The sequence below is a fragment of the Phocoena sinus genome, chromosome 7, assembly GCF_008692025.1.
Source record: "Phocoena sinus isolate mPhoSin1 chromosome 7, mPhoSin1.pri, whole genome shotgun sequence".
NCBI lineage: Eukaryota > Metazoa > Chordata > Mammalia > Artiodactyla > Phocoenidae > Phocoena > Phocoena sinus.
The window spans coordinates 23,722,625-23,740,719 of NC_045769.1; the positions used below are offsets into that span (position 1 = coordinate 23,722,625).

At 36.2% G+C, this 18,095-nt stretch overlaps 1 protein-coding gene across 2 annotated transcripts in view; it reads right to left on the reverse strand.

Moving 5' to 3' along the window:
• The window catches only part of SPAG16 (sperm associated antigen 16), an 879,748-nt gene that overhangs the window by 726,030 nt on the left and 135,623 nt on the right, over positions 1–18,095 (reverse strand). For both annotated transcript variants that reach the window (XM_032638543.1, XM_032638542.1), the window contains one exon: positions 9,549–9,676. In XM_032638543.1, coding sequence (XP_032494434.1) covers positions 9,549–9,676 — 128 coding nt within the window. The remainder of the gene's footprint in view (positions 1–9,548; positions 9,677–18,095) is intronic.

Genomic DNA, 18,095 nt, shown 5'->3' on the forward strand with positions numbered 1-18,095 from the left:
ATCAGGATAGTGGCCATTTTCCTCGTCACAATATTCAACCATGGGACGGCACTTAATCCAACCAGTCAATGAGACACAGGGTAGTACTTGCCTAAACTTGCAGGAAAGAGAACTTCCATTCTCTTTCTTTAAGAGCTATGGAAGGAGACCCTTCCCTAGATGGCGTTGTGAAAGAATATGAAGTCTAGAACCACTTCAGCCATTTTGCTCCACTGAAAGGAGAAGCTGGAGTCTGAGGATAATGCTAATACAAAAGGCAGAATAAAAAAAAACAGTGAAATCAGGTACTTAGTGATATTTTTAAACACCGAATTAAGCTTGACCTGAAGCCACTCCTACTTCTGATCTTCTCAGTTTATTGATCCAATAACTCCCTTTCATCTTTTAACCAACTTATGTTGTATTTTTCAGTCACTTTCAACATAAAGTATCCCAACTTATACTGGTGGCAGATGGGATCTCAGCATGGCTCAGCTGATAAGTAGTCTCCAAAATGGCCATCAGGAGAGTTATTTAATGAGTCCCAGTGCAGAAACTGACAGGGTGACATCAAGTGATACCTACGTTATAAGTGGATAATATAATTTTAAAAGTTGGCTATATGCATAGCACAGGGAGATCAGCTCGGCACTTTGTGTCCACCTAGAGGGGTGGGATGGGGGGGTGGGAGGGAGATGCAAGAGGGAGAAGATATGGGGATATATGTATAGCTGATTCACTTTGCTATAAAGCAGAAACTAACACACCATTGTAAAGCAATTATACTCCAGTAAAGATGTTAAAAAAATAATAAAAATAATAAAAATATGAAAGTTGGCTCTAGAAATATGACTGCACACAAAATATTCACTCAATCCATGCATTCATTCCTTCAACACACACCAGGCACCTCCTGTATGTCAGGGGCTGTTCATGATCGACACGGTCTGTTTTCTCAAGAGTCCTTGCTAAGGGTTTGGGAGACATAAACATATAAATATATCATCTTTGGGATTTAATAGGACCTGTTCTATATGCCCCTTTATTATATTATGCATCTAGTACCAAGAGGGCAGAAAGGAGGTTTGATTTATAGGTGAGGGTTTCTTTAGGTTTCTTGATATTTACAAATAGAAAAAGGTGGGAAATACATTCCAGTCAAAGGAACATGCTAAGACATGAACATCTGAAAAGACTTCACTGAGTCTAGAGCATAGTGGTATAGAGGCTAGCGGTACAGTAAGAGATAGAAAAATAGGCTGGAGCTAGATTGGGAAGAGCCAAGTGTGTCTTGAGGGCTTAAAATATAATTAAAAATTTTAAGGCAGAAATAAGATATCAGATCACTTTAGAAAGATTACTGTAATGGCAGTAAAGAGGATAAATTAAAGTTGAAGGAACAACTGGAGGTAGAGAGACCAGTAGGAGGCTGTTGGGGGAGCCTAAGTGACAGTTGGTGGACTGTGAGAAATGAATAGTGCACAACTCATTTTGGATACAGAATACACAGACTTAAGTGACTGATTAAATGTGATAGTAAGTGGTCAGGAGGACCTAAGATTCACAGATCATCTTAGGTAACTATATGGATGATAATGAACGACACAAACCAAAATGGGAGAAAGAAGAAGGTGAAGGTGGAGGGGAGGGGATGGTAGAAGAGGGAATTGGCTTTGAGAACTACTAAGTTTGATGTGCTCACAAGACACGCAAGTTGAAGTGTCCTATTTTATGAGGTACTCTGAGTTACTAGCAATTGCCTTGGGATGATGTCAGTAATTTTAAATTAAGGTTGGATTCAAAGTACAAATATTATTCCATATGTTGGATGTATATGTCTAATAAAATGTTTTATTATTTCCCTTAGATTATAAAACACTATTGATAGTGGGCACCTAAAAAATTGCCAAAATTAGTTTAAGATTTAAACCTACTGGCACAAGCACTGATATTTACAGCTCATTCACTATATAACTATGGACAGCAAGAAAAACATAAATTATGGGATACCATTTCATGTGCATCAATTTAGTACGGATTAAAGACAAGGTCTTGGCAAGTTTAGCTGAGACACCCCAAGGAATGACAAAAATTGCTGAAACCACTGATTACTTGTACTGCATCAAATCTTGTCATCTCTTTTAAACTGAATTATTAGTATATGTGTGAATATGATATAGTTTGAAACACTAAATTGTTAAAAAGAAAAAGAAATATATTGATACTTGTCCTAAACCATCTTGCCTGACATTCTGTATTACAAAGATTAACCTCTGCTTTTAACTTCCATTTCCTTTTCTATTACACAGTAGATAATAGGAAATACTAGTAAGCAGCTAAGCAAGAAAGAGTGAGAGATAGATTCCATATTTATTGGAAAATTATTATTGCATTATCATTCCATGAAATTTGACTTTCCTCATCATAATAATATACTCCAGAAAAAGTTTTATGTAAAAACTGAAGGACTAGTTGTTTGTTTGTTTTTTTTCCAAAAAGTGAAGCTATGTCCTAAGGGAGACTAGCATAATTTCATTTTTACCAACCTTAGTTAATAAGTGGGATTTTTATGCATTGTTGGTGCTACATATAATTGCTATATATAATTATAATATGTCCAACAATACCTTCTTGTAGGTCACTGTGGTTATTATTATGGATCTGGATAATTAAAACAGAATGAAAAACTGTTATAGCCCCAGAAGGGTAACTGTCAGTATCTCTGTGAGTCTGTGCAGCACTGGAACTGAAAATGCTTTGTGCATCATCTGTGACCAATGAAAAGACCTTTCCATAATTTTAGCTGTAAGTTGATCCACAAAACAAATCAGGGCACCTTCTGGAAGATGACAGCTGCTCAACAAATCCAAAGTGCCTAAACAAACTTAGTTTAAAGCTGAAGACAGATACGTGCAAAGGCACTAAAGACAATCTGAAATAAATTGAAAATCTAATCTCCTAATTAAATGATGTATTTATTTATGGAACACACCTAAAAAGATAAATGGGTCATAAAAATATATGTTTACATTTACTGTAAATTCATGTACCTTTTCCTTTTTAAAAGTTTAGGCCATAAATATTATCATTATTTAATGGAAGCTAACTGAATACCTTAGTACTTTGACAGTAAATTACAAAACCAGCACAACATATCTTCATATTATAGAAAATGTTTTAAAGTATTCTGTCCACTACTTGTAAGAAATGATTACAAACATTTTTATTTGAATATAATTATTACCCTTCTAAGGAGAATTTTTTGATGCTTCAAGAAACTATAAGTTATTTTCCTTTGATAATTCAAAGTTTAAATATATACTTTGCTCTAATATATTGCTTGTCTGTTTGGGGATAAAAACAGCATAAAAATTACACTATGACTTAAGCTTATTATAAATATACATTGTAAAATGCCAGTTATATGTATAGTTATAAAAAGGATTTAATATTTAATTTGGAAACTCACATTTTAGAATATAATCATGGTTTTTATAAACATATATAATTTATAGCCAGAACAAGATGAGAAATATTGACCCATGCTAAAAAATTACATTTCTATAACACCCATTTTTTTTGCATTAAAAGGTACTTAGTCACTTTTTCCATTTCTGGTGACTGCTTCCATGGAAGTGCATGGAATAGTACTGACATGAACCTAACTACTTGCCAGGAAGCACACATAGCTATGAACTGTGTTCACAGGAGAATCTAAGGGTCCCATCCACATCTAAGTCCACTTGGAAGTTTAATAGGCCTCCCAAACTTAACATGCCAAACCCCACATTCCAAACCTGGCTCTCCCTTAGCCTTGAAATTAACGGCCACTCTCTCTTCACTGGCTCTGACCATAAACCTTGAAGTCAACCCTAATTGCCCTCTCTCTCACCCGACATCCTGCCAACCCAAAAATCCTGCTCACTCTCTCATCAAAAAAATTCTTACCACTTAGCCTCTATAACACTATCATCCTAGGCCAGGAAATCTTTACAGTTCTCTTGAATTATTGAAATAGCTCCTAACTAGTCTGCCAGCTTCTACCCTTATCCCCCATTGACAGTCTAATTTCCATACAGTAGTCAGAGCATCTTGCTGTTATATAAGCCTAATTGCATAATTCTTCTCAGAATCCTCTAATAACTTTCCAACGTTCTCAGAATAAAATTCACAATCCTCTTTACTATGATCTATAAGGCCCTAAGTCACACTCTCTCTGGTCCCCAAATACCTAACTTAGTTTTCTCCTCCTCTTCTGCAAGCTCACTTACTCTGTTTATACTGGACTCCTTGTTAGAACATTTTGGACACGTTCCCACCTCAAGAGCTTTGCATTCGTTGTTCTCTCACCTCTAACCGTCTTCCTTATTCTCTGCATGTATCACTTCCTCACCCACTTCAGGTTTTCATTATGCATCACCTTCTCAGAACAGCCCTGGCCTCTGTGTTTAACCTCAAGCTACCCTCTATTCCATTTTCCTCTGTCTGCTTTGTGTTTCTCTATAGTACTATGGTCATCAAACATACTATAGCATATACGTGTTCACTACTGGTTTATTACTTGTTCCCTGTAACACATGTAAGCTTCCTGGGAACAGATTTCTATGTATTTAATTAATTGTCCAGAATAGTGTCTGATAAATGCTCAATAAATTTTTGTAGAATGAATGTGAAAGTACCTTCAGTCTGTTTTTTTTAAAATTCCACTCATCTTATAGAGCCTAACTCATCCATTTTCACAAAAATATAGTGCATTAGTCAGGGCAATTAAAGCAGTACCTCACACAAAGCATGATGAAGGTTGGAGAACTCTCCAAGCACACATGACTCAGAGATCCACGTGCCTTCTAGCACACAGTTTGTCACTTTCAAAGTCCTCTGATTCCAGCTATGAGGATGAAGTCAGAGACAGCAGAGAATCCCAATGGGAGTCTTAAGGGTTAACACACTTCAGAAGAATGGGAGATAAGATCTTCCAGTGGGCCCAGGGAGGAGGAAACTGAATTGGTGAGAATCTAGCTAGTCTCTAGCCACCCATAAACTAGAAAAATACTAAGATTTCATGTACTTTTTCATTTTTATAAAGTACTTTAAAATTTACGCTATATGCCTACTAAAAACCATGGTGGAAATTAAGTAGAATGATAGGACTGACAGTGACCAGAGGAATGAGGAGTAAAACATTAGTCACATATTTCAGGAACTGCCTCTCCAAGGAGGTGATATTTGAACTGAGATTTTAGAGATAAGAATGAGCCAGGTGTGCACAAACTGGAGCAGTAACAACACAAGTAGAGGGAAGAGCTAGTGTAAAGACCTGGGGGCAGAGAGAAGTGAGGCATGTTTGCAGGATAGTGAGAAGACGGGGTAGCTGAGAGCCCTGGGCAAGGAAGCAGGGGAAAGCATGTGGTCAACACAATGGGAGGAGGGCAGGAGTCCCAACTTGCAGAGCCTTGTAGGCCTCAGTAAGAAGTTTGGATCTTACTTTAAAACAAGGGGAAGACATTATTGTACCAAAAGCAGCAAATCTTATCTGATTTACATTTTTAAGAGATCAGTTTGGCTATTGTGAAGTAAGTGAATTACTGTAGGGTAAGGTGGGGTGAATTAGTAGCCTTTTGCAATAGCAAGAGAGATGGCCATGGTAATATAGATAGATAGAGAGAAGTGGGAAAATGTAAATATGTTCTGGAGGAAAAGCCTATCAGACTTACTCTTAGATTTAATGGTGGGAATTGCAGGGTGAGAGAATGAGTAGTTACAACTACTCCTAGGCTTTTACCTTTAGTAAATTCATACAAGTTTACATTTTGCTTTTGCAAAAATGGGGAAGATCAGGAGACCCATTTTTCTGAGGGAAAACAAGAGTTCTTCCTGAGCATGATAATTCGGAGAAGCCTATTCGATATTCAAACTCAAGAGAGATGGCAATGGTAGAGATATTCCCAAGGTGATTATCTATCACTATATGGAGAGTGTTTAAAGTCTGAGCTTGGAAGAGGCCACCTGAGAAGGTGCAGACAGCGAAAAAATGAAGCTCTGAGGCTGAGCCTGGGGCAATCTATCAACTGGAAGTCTAGCAGAAGCGAAGCAGCCTGCTGAGAAGGCACTGAGTAGGACAGCCTGGGACTCAGCAGGAAGACCAGAACCATGCAAATAATGGGAGTCAGGAGAGTAAACGCAGAGGTGGTGGTTGTATTGACTGCAGCTGAGAGGAGAGGAAAATGAGAATGGAGAAGTGGCCACTGGCGGTGGACACCGAAGCAGGGAATGACTGACAAGAGTTACTTCCAGAGCAGAGGAAAGGAAGGGAGCTCCACTGGAGGGGAGAATGGAAGCGCAAGTGGAAGCTGTTAGCTCAGTCAGCAGTACTGTCAACTTTTTTACTGAAAGTGAGCAGAGCAGCTTCTAGGAAAACAGCATAGGTTTGGTGGGGGGGTTGTAGGTTCAAGAAAAAGTCTTTTTTTTAAACTAATAGGAGATACTGGAGTATATTTTCTAGGCTGATGGGAACCATCCTGTGAAAGTAGGAGAAAGACATCTATCTCAGAACTTAAAAACTCTGTTAACTAATCTGATTTGAAATCCTTCTGGTTCTTCAACCTATGAAACTGCACTCTATAAAAATGCAAATTAGTAAGACATTAAAATTCTTTTAATTATCTGGAATTTCATATGCATTTATTTTATTATGACCTTGTTGGAAAAACATACTAAAATACATTTTAGTAAATCTGTGTTTTCCAGGGAAAGAACGCACAATTAAATTCTGCACTTAAACATAATCTAATTAATTATCTTAATATTTAAGTTTAAAGCAATTATCCTACGTCAAGCTTGTCAGGGGAAAAAAGTATCTTGGCCAAACTCATAGGTTATATAGTTGTATGTTACTGACATACCTGTATGCTTGATTGTAAAAATAGAAACTATTTCCTTGGGCTTTTTCTATAAAATACCTTGTGGTTCATTCACTGTTTTATGGTCTGCTTTTGAGTTAACCAGACCTGATACACAACCAGACCTGTGTTTCTCAAGGTCTCTGAGCCTCATCTGTGTGCGTGTGTGTGTGTGTATGTAAGAGAGAGAGAAAAAAAGAAAAAATATATATATAGAGAGAGCTGGGGGAAAAACAGCTGAATCTTGGCATTGAAAGATGCTTTGTAAAACAGTTTATTGTTATTATTGATATTCTTTCATGATCATTGTCATTACTATCATTGTTATTTTGATGAAGTTAAGGAACCTATATACCAGAGAGGAAGAACTTTATTTCCACTGATGATAATTGAAAAACAAAATAAATAAATAAATTCACAGTTACTTATAAAACAAAAAACATTTTTTATTCTTTAAAGAAACATAATTGAGTCAATAAACATTATACTATTAAAGACCTATAAAGTACCAAACCTCTGTGTGTGTATATGGGGTGGTGGGAGCGGGGTGATTCAGTTTTAAATTAAGAACAGAGAATATGAAATTATCTGAGAAACATTAGAAATTTACAGTTGAATTTTTTATTATGGCTAGTTAAGGACTGGTGGTATAGAATGAGAGTACAGAGAAAGTAGTAGAATAAAATAAGTGGGAGAGAGAAAAACAAACCTGTGACCAAGAAGAAATGGCGGTATAACGAAGCAGAAACTGAGACAAATTGGGAAAGAAGAAACAGGCCAAAAAAAGGCCCAGGTAAATGAGTTGGCCCAAAGTCACAGCTTAATTTTCCTTTGAGGTATGTTACACTAGAAGATTAGTGATTAGTTTTCTACTCACAATTCTTTTTTTTTGCTTTTTTTTAACTGCCTAACTCATAATGCTAGAATCTTCTCTCCTCATGGGCTAACTAGTGAAGATTATGACAGAGAAATTATTCCCTGGGTTGCAGTAGTAGTTATCAGGGCAGCTGTCTTTCCAAAGTCTGCAAATAAATTAATCTGGAATCCAGACTTTGTTTCTGACTAAGAGTCAAATGTTTCCCTCTTTCTCTTCTCCTCATTTTCATTTAGTAAATGCTTTTCCCTTAACCTCCACTTAATCGTTGGTCAGCATTTCTCATTCTCTCTGTAAAACACTCTGGCTGTGCTAGCAGTGCCCTGACTGCTCAGAGCTTCCAGACCATGCCCCAGCAGACCAGCACAAGCCACTCCCACCAGCTAAGGTCCACTATCACAAAGAGTCAGAGGAGTTTGTTACTAAACCTCATAAGCCAGTTGCATTTGCTACTATAATGTAATTAAAAACTAATCAAGGTGATAAAATATAAGTGTGATAAGAAGAATTGCTATCAATGAAAATTAAATTAATGCCATGGAAATGTGAGGAGATCATCTTCTGAGCGTCTGAAGTTCTTGTTTCAGATTAAGAAAATCATAAAATTGAAATTGTTAGTGATACATTATTGGTATAGCTTATGCAAGAAATATGATGTAGAATTCCAATCAACAGTCACTTAAGGAAAGAAAAAGCCATGGCCTTACATCAAAAGACTGGCATGTGAATGCAAATGAACTGTTTTAAGTTGAAATAGAATACTTAAGGTATGAATGTATCATTATTATGGTTCCTTTTACTAACAAATCTTTTCAATTCATTAACCTACTGGTTTTGGTCATGGCAGAGTCTTGCTACATGAAAATAATCAAACAAATAGGTCTTAGAAAGTGAATATACATACAGTCATCAAGAGCAAGGCAAACTTTGCAAAATAAAACAAAACAAAACAAGAAAAACCTCACCACAGTTAAGTGTAGGTTATTAGAGTTGGTTAACATCCTCTTCTGAGACATTTTTCCTCATTAAGTATAAGAGGAGCAATTACATAATGTTTGCTATACATCTTTGTACAAATTTCTTAAAAATCAATAATATAAACTTGGGATTATATGAACAAATACAAGAAAACAATATTACTTACCTAAACCATAATCAAAATGATGTATCCATGATTATTTACAAAAGCTGACCACTTAGTAAAATTTTAAAGTACCATAGAAATCTACTGTAGAATGTATATTTACTGATTCTCCACAGAAATATTTTTCTCAAACACTCTGAATAGGAGTAGTATAAATTTTATAAGATTAAAAATGTTTCCTATGAATGTAAATATGCAGATTCATAAAGCTTTTAAACTGATGTGATTATGGTTCACAAAACTATGGTCCTCAAAACAAAACAAAATAATGTGTTAATGTGGAAAAAAAATACACTGATAAAATTTTAAGTAAAATAATCAAATGAAATGCATAGCTGCTGAGATCCTATTTTTAAAACAAATCCTACAAACCTCTCTAAAAACAATCTGTGCTTTTTTTAAGCCAGAACTGCAACCTCTACATTAAAAAATGCACAGTAGTGCATTTAGGCTGTACTGCCACCAAGTGCCTAAACCAGTTAGTTTTGAGACTCTTGCAACAGCTTTAAGAGGATTCTTTCAGTGCTATAAGTAGCAATTTCAGAAACAGGCTAAGAGCAAAACACTTTGACCATAAACAGCTATAAGAGCATAAAAATTTAGACATGACAATAAAATCTCAAAGGTATTAATAAAACATCAAGAATCTTACCAGCTCACTGGAAGTTCGTGAAGTCTAAATATGTTATTCAGCTTGTAGTCAAATTTTGCTGGACAAATATTTTCTTTGCATAAACACAGGTTTGGATTTGGTTGCACATCAGAGGGAAACACTGAATCCTAGAGAAAAAAATATAGCAAGAGTTCTGTGTAAAATAGACAACTCATTGCAAACACTGATACAGTTTTATTTAATATTATATTAGAATATAAATGCTACTATTATAATCCATCAGGATTTACCTTAAATCCCTTATTCCTGATTTTAGTTTTGAGAAAATATGTAAAAAACATAAAATTTTAAATAAGGCATATATCTACTTGCATAAACCTAAACTGCATACTACATGGTAAAAATTACTTGAAAAAAATCCCCTTATTGAATTACAATGAAGCACAATATAGCATTGTCTTATATTATTGGTCTATTGTCCTTTTGCAATGTTTCCATCCCCAACAGTAACACCAACAAAATCTGTGATTATTTTTATACTCCTTTTGTTCTCTATAAGTGGGGAACTAAACACATTTTAATTGGATAACAAAATAACATTTATTAATTGATAATTACGGTTTTCTTTAAATCTGAGGACATAGGGCTAAATTAAAGGTACTTACTAAAGATAAAAAATTTCTGTCATAATCATTTTAAATCTCACATACATTAGAATCGACATCTTCCATGTGTTGCTCATTTCCCTCCCCACCCAGCAAACTCTAACGAGAGATAAAAGATCATTTTCAGCCCATGAGAAAGTGGTCTCTCCTCAGTGGAAAGAAGACATGCTATGAATCGCACTTAATTAACACTTAATGATGGATGGATTAATGGTTCAATTCTACACAAAAAGGAAGTAATCAATCCGCTTACCCTTAACACTTTAAAACTGCCTTTAAAAGAGGGAGACATACTATTCATTTGCACACTCATTCATTTATTCAAAAAATATTTATGAGTGCTACTTTATCCCAAACATTATTCTAGGCATAGGGAATCCACCAATGAGCAAAGCAGATAAAAAGATTTGCCCTGGGCTTCCCTGGTGGTGCAGTGGTTGAGAGTCCTCCTGCCGATGCAGGGGACGCAGGTTCGTGCCCCGGTCCGGGAAGATCCCACATGCCGCGGAGCGGCTGGGCCCGTGACCCATGGTCACTGAGCCTGCGCGTCCGGAGCCTGTGCTCCGCAATGGGAGAGGCCACAACAGTGAGAGGCCCGCGTAACGCAAAAAAAAAAAGATTTGCCCTTGTGGAGGTTACATTGCAACAGATTCTTTATTATATCCTCAGAGTTGGAAAATGATAAAGCCAATTTTCATAAATGAAGTATTTTTCTGATCAAGAAAGTAATATACATCCTTATAGAAATTTTATGCATTTTATAATACTACAAAGAAAAAAATTAAAATTATTCTTACCACTCCGGTATAATTACTATTATCACTCTGGTTTAAGAATTTGTCTGCCTCTCTTTCTCAATTTTTACAAAACTGGAACCATGCTCTATTATCCACCCTCCATTTTTCATTTGACATTGTATTACTGCATTTTCACAGTATTTAGTCTATTTTGAAAGAATGATAAATGTCATATTTTACTTAACATCAGCTATATTTGTCTGCCTCATGATTATCGATGCTGTGAACAAGGTTTTCTGTCTATAAATCTGCACTCTACTGATTATATCCTTAAAACACAATTTAGAAGTATAAATAAATAATAAGCCAAATAAAATTAACATTTAACAGAAAACATGATACCTCTTCATGGATTGCTCTTTAGAACTGTTACATGAATTCACACCCCTGCCAGTTATATAGTGATATATACAATGTACCACATCTTTGCTATGGGCACATTCACACATGCACATATTTCTTTCTCTTACGAATATTTATTATTGAGTGTCTATTTCAGGGCAGGCACTGGTTTCAGCTCTTACAATATATCACTGACCAAAGTAGACCTTGTGGAACTTGCATTCTAGCATGAGGACGCCATAAACAATAAAATAATAAATATGTAATTACATGATAAAAAGTCTGAAAAAACTGTTGCTAATTCATATATAAAACTATTTCATTGGTGTTTTGCCAATGAATTGATTAGATTAACTATTTTTGTATTTCTTTTTGTACTTCATTTTCTCTCAACTGTATACTTATGCCTTTTGCCCCTTTTCCTATCGTTGTAATGGTACCTCATTTTAATAATATTGCTTGGGCTGGAAATGGAGGTAGGATAAATTATTATGTTGGAAAACATAGCAAGGTGGAGCAGGATCCATTCTGAGTATAATTTTTTGACTACATGGAAATATCTAGAACCATGAACTTATTATCTACAGCAACTTGTATAACCACTGTTAAACTGATTATATAAAACTAATACAAGGCATTTAATAAACCTAATCAACTACAACCTGTTTGATATATAGGGAAATATAATAATAACTGAACAACTATTTTAAAAGAAGATTTACAAGAGAAGTAAAGGTCTAGTAACAGCAATCCTATCTAAATATAGATGCACTTGCAGAGGCAGAACGTTAAGACCCTTTATAACCCAGCCTGTATACTGAAACATTCCAGGAGACAATAGCTGATAAATTGGCAGGCACGATCAGAAAGGTAAATACAGGATACATAAATAAGGACAGTGCATAGAGGAAGGAAAATAAATCTTAAAACTATTCTTCAAGCTACATAACCATTATCATTCCTTTGTACTGACAAGGTACAATTTGAGGGCAAAGCTAAACTCTCAGTAAGGTGCTTTGACAGGTCAATGGTCTCAACTCTAAGGACATGTTGAAATTACCATGTAGCTTTTTAAACCATACCAATACCACCAAGCCCCACTCCAGACCAATTAAGTAATAATTTCTGAAAGAGAGGCTCTGACACTGGTATTTATTTTATTTTAAAGCTCCCCATGTGAAATAAATGTCAGGATTGAAAATCTTGGCTTTTCCTCACAATTCAGCTTTACTACATACTAGTATGTGAATTTAGTCAAGCTACTTAACAAACTTTCTAAGCTGTATTCTCCCACCTGTAAAATACAATCAAAATCATACTGAATTCATAGACTGCTATGAGGATTAAGTGAGATAATCTCTGTAGAGCACTAATCATATGCTTGGCATCTAATAAATCCTTAATAAACATTAGCTATTTCTGTGTTTATTATTGCTGCAACTAGTGGCACATGTTAATTTCAACTGGTGAGTAAAAGGTGAGTAAATTCATTGAGTTATTTCATACTTTACTTACTTATTATAAAATACTCTATCTTAATCAAATTCCAGGATTAATTTCTCCTGGTATGCTGATTACAGCAGACTCTACTATGACCCGACCTGTCGGAATACAGTCTCATATCTGTTAACTGCTGGCTATCTCTCTTCATCCCAGGATCAATAATAAAAGGAGTCCTTGCTTCACTGGCCAGCCAGTTGAGGTTAAATACAGCCTTGCTGCTTATATTCATAGGATGAAACACCAGATGGGTAACTTTTGCTCCATTTCAGTGATATATCAGTTAGGCATCCCCTGTACCTATCCTGATTGGGAAGCCAATTATCTATTTTGGCCTCCTTCCACATTAGTCTCTTGGGTACCCAGGCTCCGTATCTATGCCATTTGACTTGTGTCTGCTTCTCTATCTTGTTTATTGTTTTCCATTGAGCTAACATTCATGGGAATTGCCCAGAACAACCTTGAATCTGAAGCTCAAAATTATTCACTCAGGCATTCACTTAACATTTGAGTGTTTCCTTTGTGTCAGGCATTAGTGTAGTTTACCAGACCACAAATGTAAGTAGAATACACTCTTTCCATTGCAAGGACTCAGTCTCAAGAAGAAACAATATAAATGAAAAAAAAAAGCTAGAGTAGAAATATGCAGAAGATATTTAGGTGAAGAAATAAGCAATAAAACTATTGGAACGAAGTAGATGAAATTATCATAAGTTGCATATATTGTGATTACATTGATAGATGACAGAGATAGATAGATAATGTGTATGAAGCCAAATGGAAAAAGGAATTATAAAGAGGCCACATTACTACAAATGTACTACAAATTATAAAAGTAGCAACCTTCATACATGCAATGAATGAACGGAAGATATAAAAGAAAACTATTTCATCAAATCTAGCAACAATAAAATATACAATACCTCACAGAACACTAATAAGAAATTTACTAAACCTACAGAAAGAAAAACACACTTTATTCAGAGATATAAAGCAAGGGCTGATTTAATATAGATAGTCCATGGACTCAGATAGAAAGTCTATTAATGAACTTCAGAAGTTTGATTTAAATATTTAATTCAATTCAAATTAAAACTTCAGTGTGAATTTTGAGGAGTCTTAGAAAATTATTCTAAAATTAATCTGGAATAACAAACCAGGCAAAATTGCATTGACATTTATAATATCTCCATTTTATAGCTGAGAAAACAAACTCATAGTAATTAATCGAAATACAAACAAAAAGTTTAAGTATAAATGACTCCAAATCAAACAATTTTTCAACTATTACAAAATGATTACTAAACAAGAATGGAATATTTCCTTAATCATTCAGTTATCAAATTGAATAAAGACATAATTTTTGATAATAATGCAAACTGTTGGACAAGATATGGAAAAAAAATATTGTCTCACCTGGAGTGAGTGTAAACTGATTTGACTTTTCAAAGAAATATCTATCGAAATAAAAATTGACTTGGTAATTCCACAGCTAGGAATTTGCCTTGTGGATATTCTCACAAAGTTTCACCAGATTACATACACAAGTTTTCTTTTCTGTTTATGTTTTTTATTTATTTGTTTTTGTGATTTGCTTTTGTTTTCTAACACACAGCATTTCTTACAATATAAGATATTAAAAGCAATCTAACTGTGCATCAATACCTTGATTTACTTTAAAAATTATAGTACTACTCTGGTGTACTACCTTTAAATAGAATGAGGTACATGCAGTGCTGATATAACCCTAGCACACCAGTATGGCCCTGTCAGTTGTTAAAATACTGAAAGATATTCATACTACTTGGAAAACAGCTGATACCCTGAGCACATACTCCATATTCCTCTCACCCCCACATTCTAGCTCCTTCTATGGGAGCTAGAGCTTCTCCAACCCCTGCCCCTGACTTATTCATTTTATTGCCTAATTAAGGTAATTTCTGGCACACCTGGGGCTCCAGGACCATTCTCCCACCCTACATCCAGCATCCATTCTGATTGGTCAGTGCTTATGCTCTAATGGCTGTCAAATATTTTGAATATCACTCTAAATTTATATATACTTATACAAAATTAACTCTATATTATTAACTTAAAACATTTACAGAATAGCATATAAGGAAAATCATTCCATTTTTATAAAATAAAAAAGGTTCTACATAGGTAAGTGCTAATGTATCTTTGAAACATTTTTAGAGAGAGACAGAGAGAGCAAGAATCTTAACAGTGGTCACCCGGAGGAGATCAAGACGGCAGAGCAGGAGGATGTGGAGCTCACCAACCACCATGAACACATCAAAAATTCATCAACATGTGGAGCGATTCTCATTGAAAACAAACTGGAGACTGGCAGAAAGACTCTTACACAAACAACACTGTAAGAAAGATCCAGACGTAGTCAGGTAGGAAGGTAAGGGAAGTGATCAGATCGGTACCTGAGCCCCTAGGAGGGGACACAGAAGAGGAGCGAGATTACACAGGCTTGGCAACCCTTCCTGGGGGGTGGGCAGTTGAAACCCCGTATTGGGTGTCCCAGCCCTGGGGTATGACGCCAAGAGGACAAGTCCCCGTAGCTGGTTTGAAAACCAGTGAGACTGACAGTGGGACTGTAAGAAACTGAGACTCTGCTTGTGAAAAGTGCACACATGCTTGCTTACTCCAAAAACAAGGCAGAGGAAGCAGACTGAAACTGCCCCAGGACTTGGGCCAGTTTCCCACAACCGCCCCAGCAGGCTCCTCAGCTTGAGCTGAGAACTGGCTCCCGTCCCTCTTGCTCCATGGTGCAGTTACACACTAGGTTGAAGGCTGCCACAGGCAAGGAGAGTGCACAGATGTGGGGGCGGAGCCAGCTCAGACCTGACAGAGCATCCAAATGGAGCGAGGGCAAACATTACTGCTGTTCATAAGGGCAGGAGATGAGGAGTGGTCTGGAGCTCTGACTGGTACCAGGACCACCCTACCACATGCCCCAGCCCATGCCAAGCACCTGCTCTGGCCCCTCTTGCTCTATAATGCAGTTCCCCACTAGGGCAGAGGCTGCCACTTCTAAGGAAGGTATGGAGTTGTGGGGGAAGGAGTTGACTCAGACCTGACACAGCATCTGAAAGGGGCAAAAGAAGCCATTACTGGCATTCGTGAGGGACAGCAGATCAGGAGTGTTCTGGAGCTCTGACTGGTGCTGGGACCACCCCAGCCTGCACGTCAGCCCATGCCAAGCTCCTGCTCCAGCCCCTCTTGTCCCAGCAATGCTCCTCTCTGGACTGAACATGTCAATGCTTGGGGCAGAAAGCACACACTTCGAGGGAACAGAACCAGATCAGACACGAACACCAGGGCTTCTGCTCCAGCAACATGGGATTCAACCCACCCCTGATATGGTGGTGTTGACTATGGAGCAGAAAAGAAGCCCCAGCTAACATCTGGCTCTGGTCCTAGCTCTTCCATCTCCAGTCCTACCTACTACCGATGTGATGGCTGCTAGCACACACTGACTGATGACATGACTTCTGCTCACTTCAGATTCAGCTCTGCCACCAAAGCCATTGGACACATGCAGACAATATAGGGACATTCCCACAGAAGGACAGGAATATGTAACTAACTGTTTGAACTAATTTCATAAAGATGGAGAAATTAAGCAAAATGAGAAAACAGAGAAATTTTTTTTCAAAAGAAAGAACAACAAAAACCTGAAAAAACAATTAATGAAACAGACATAAACAATTTACCAGAGTAAAAAGTTCAAAGGATTAGTAATAAGAATGCTAAATGAACTAGAGAAAAGAATAGATGAACATGGTGAGGATTTTAATAAGAAACTAGTCAGAACTGAAAAATACAATAACTGAAATGAAAAACACACTAGAAAGAATTTAAAGTAGACTAGGTGATAGAGAAGAACACGTAAGTGATCTGGAAGATAGGATAATGAAAATCACCCAATGAAAACAGCAAAAAGAAAAATAAATTCTAAAAATGAGAACAGTTTAAGGAACTTTTATGACAATATCAAGCAGACCAACATTCACATTATAGGGGTCCCTGGAGAAGAGAGAGAGAAAAGTGTCAAAAATGTATTTGATGAAATTATGGATGAAAATTTCCCAAATCTGATGAAGGAAACAGTATCAAGGTACAAGAAGCACAGAGAGTCCCCAAAAAAGATGATTCCAAAAGGAAGCACAGCAAGACATATTATAATTAAAATGGCAAAAGTTAAACATAAAGAGACAATCCTAAAGGCATTATGAGAAAAACAAAGAGTCACGTATAAGGGAACCCCCACATGGCTATCAGTTGATTTTTCTGGAGAAAGTTTGCAGGCCAAAAGAGAAGGGCATGATATATTTATGTGCTGAAAGAGAAAAACCTACAAACTATGATACTCCACCAGGCAAGATTATCATTTAAAATGGAAGTAGAGGAAAAAACTTCTCAGACAGACAAAAACTAAAAGAGTTAATGAATACCAAACTGCCCTTAAAAGAAATGTTAAAGGGTCTTAACAGTGAAGGGGAAAACATGAAGATGTAAAATAGGACATCAAAAACAGAAAATGTTGGGGAGGGGAGTAAAAAAATGTAGATCTTTTAGAATGTATTTGAAGTAAATGACTACCAGTCTAAAACAAGTAGATATAGGTCAACATACATGAACCCCATAGTAACCACAAATCAAAAACCTACAACGGATATACAAAGCTAGAGAGAAAGGAACACAAGCATACAAATAAGGAAGATCATAAAATCATAAGGGAAGAAATTAAAAAAGAACAGAGAAGAACCACAGAAACAACCAGAAAACAAGTAACAAAATTGGAATAAGTACTTATCCATCAATATTCACTTTAAATGTCAATAGACTAAATGCTCTAATCAAAAACATGCCATGTGGTGGCTGATTAGATAAAAAAAGAAAAACAAGACCCATTTACAGGCTCCTTACAAGAGACACATTTAAAAGCTAAGGACACACAGACTGAAAGTGAGGGGATGGAAAAAGAAATTTTATGCAGATGGCAATAACAAGAAAGTTGGGGTAACAATACTCATATCAGAAAAAAGATCAAAGAAGCAAAGAGCTAGTTTTTTAAAAATATAAACAAAATTGATAAGCCTTTAGCATGCTCCTCAGAACAAGAAGAGGACCCACATAAACAAAATAAGAAATGAAAGAGCAGAAATGACAACTGATACCATGAAATACAAAAAAATCAAGAGAAAATTACAAACAGTTATACGCTAACTGAAAAACTTAGAAGAAATGAATACATTTCTAGAAAC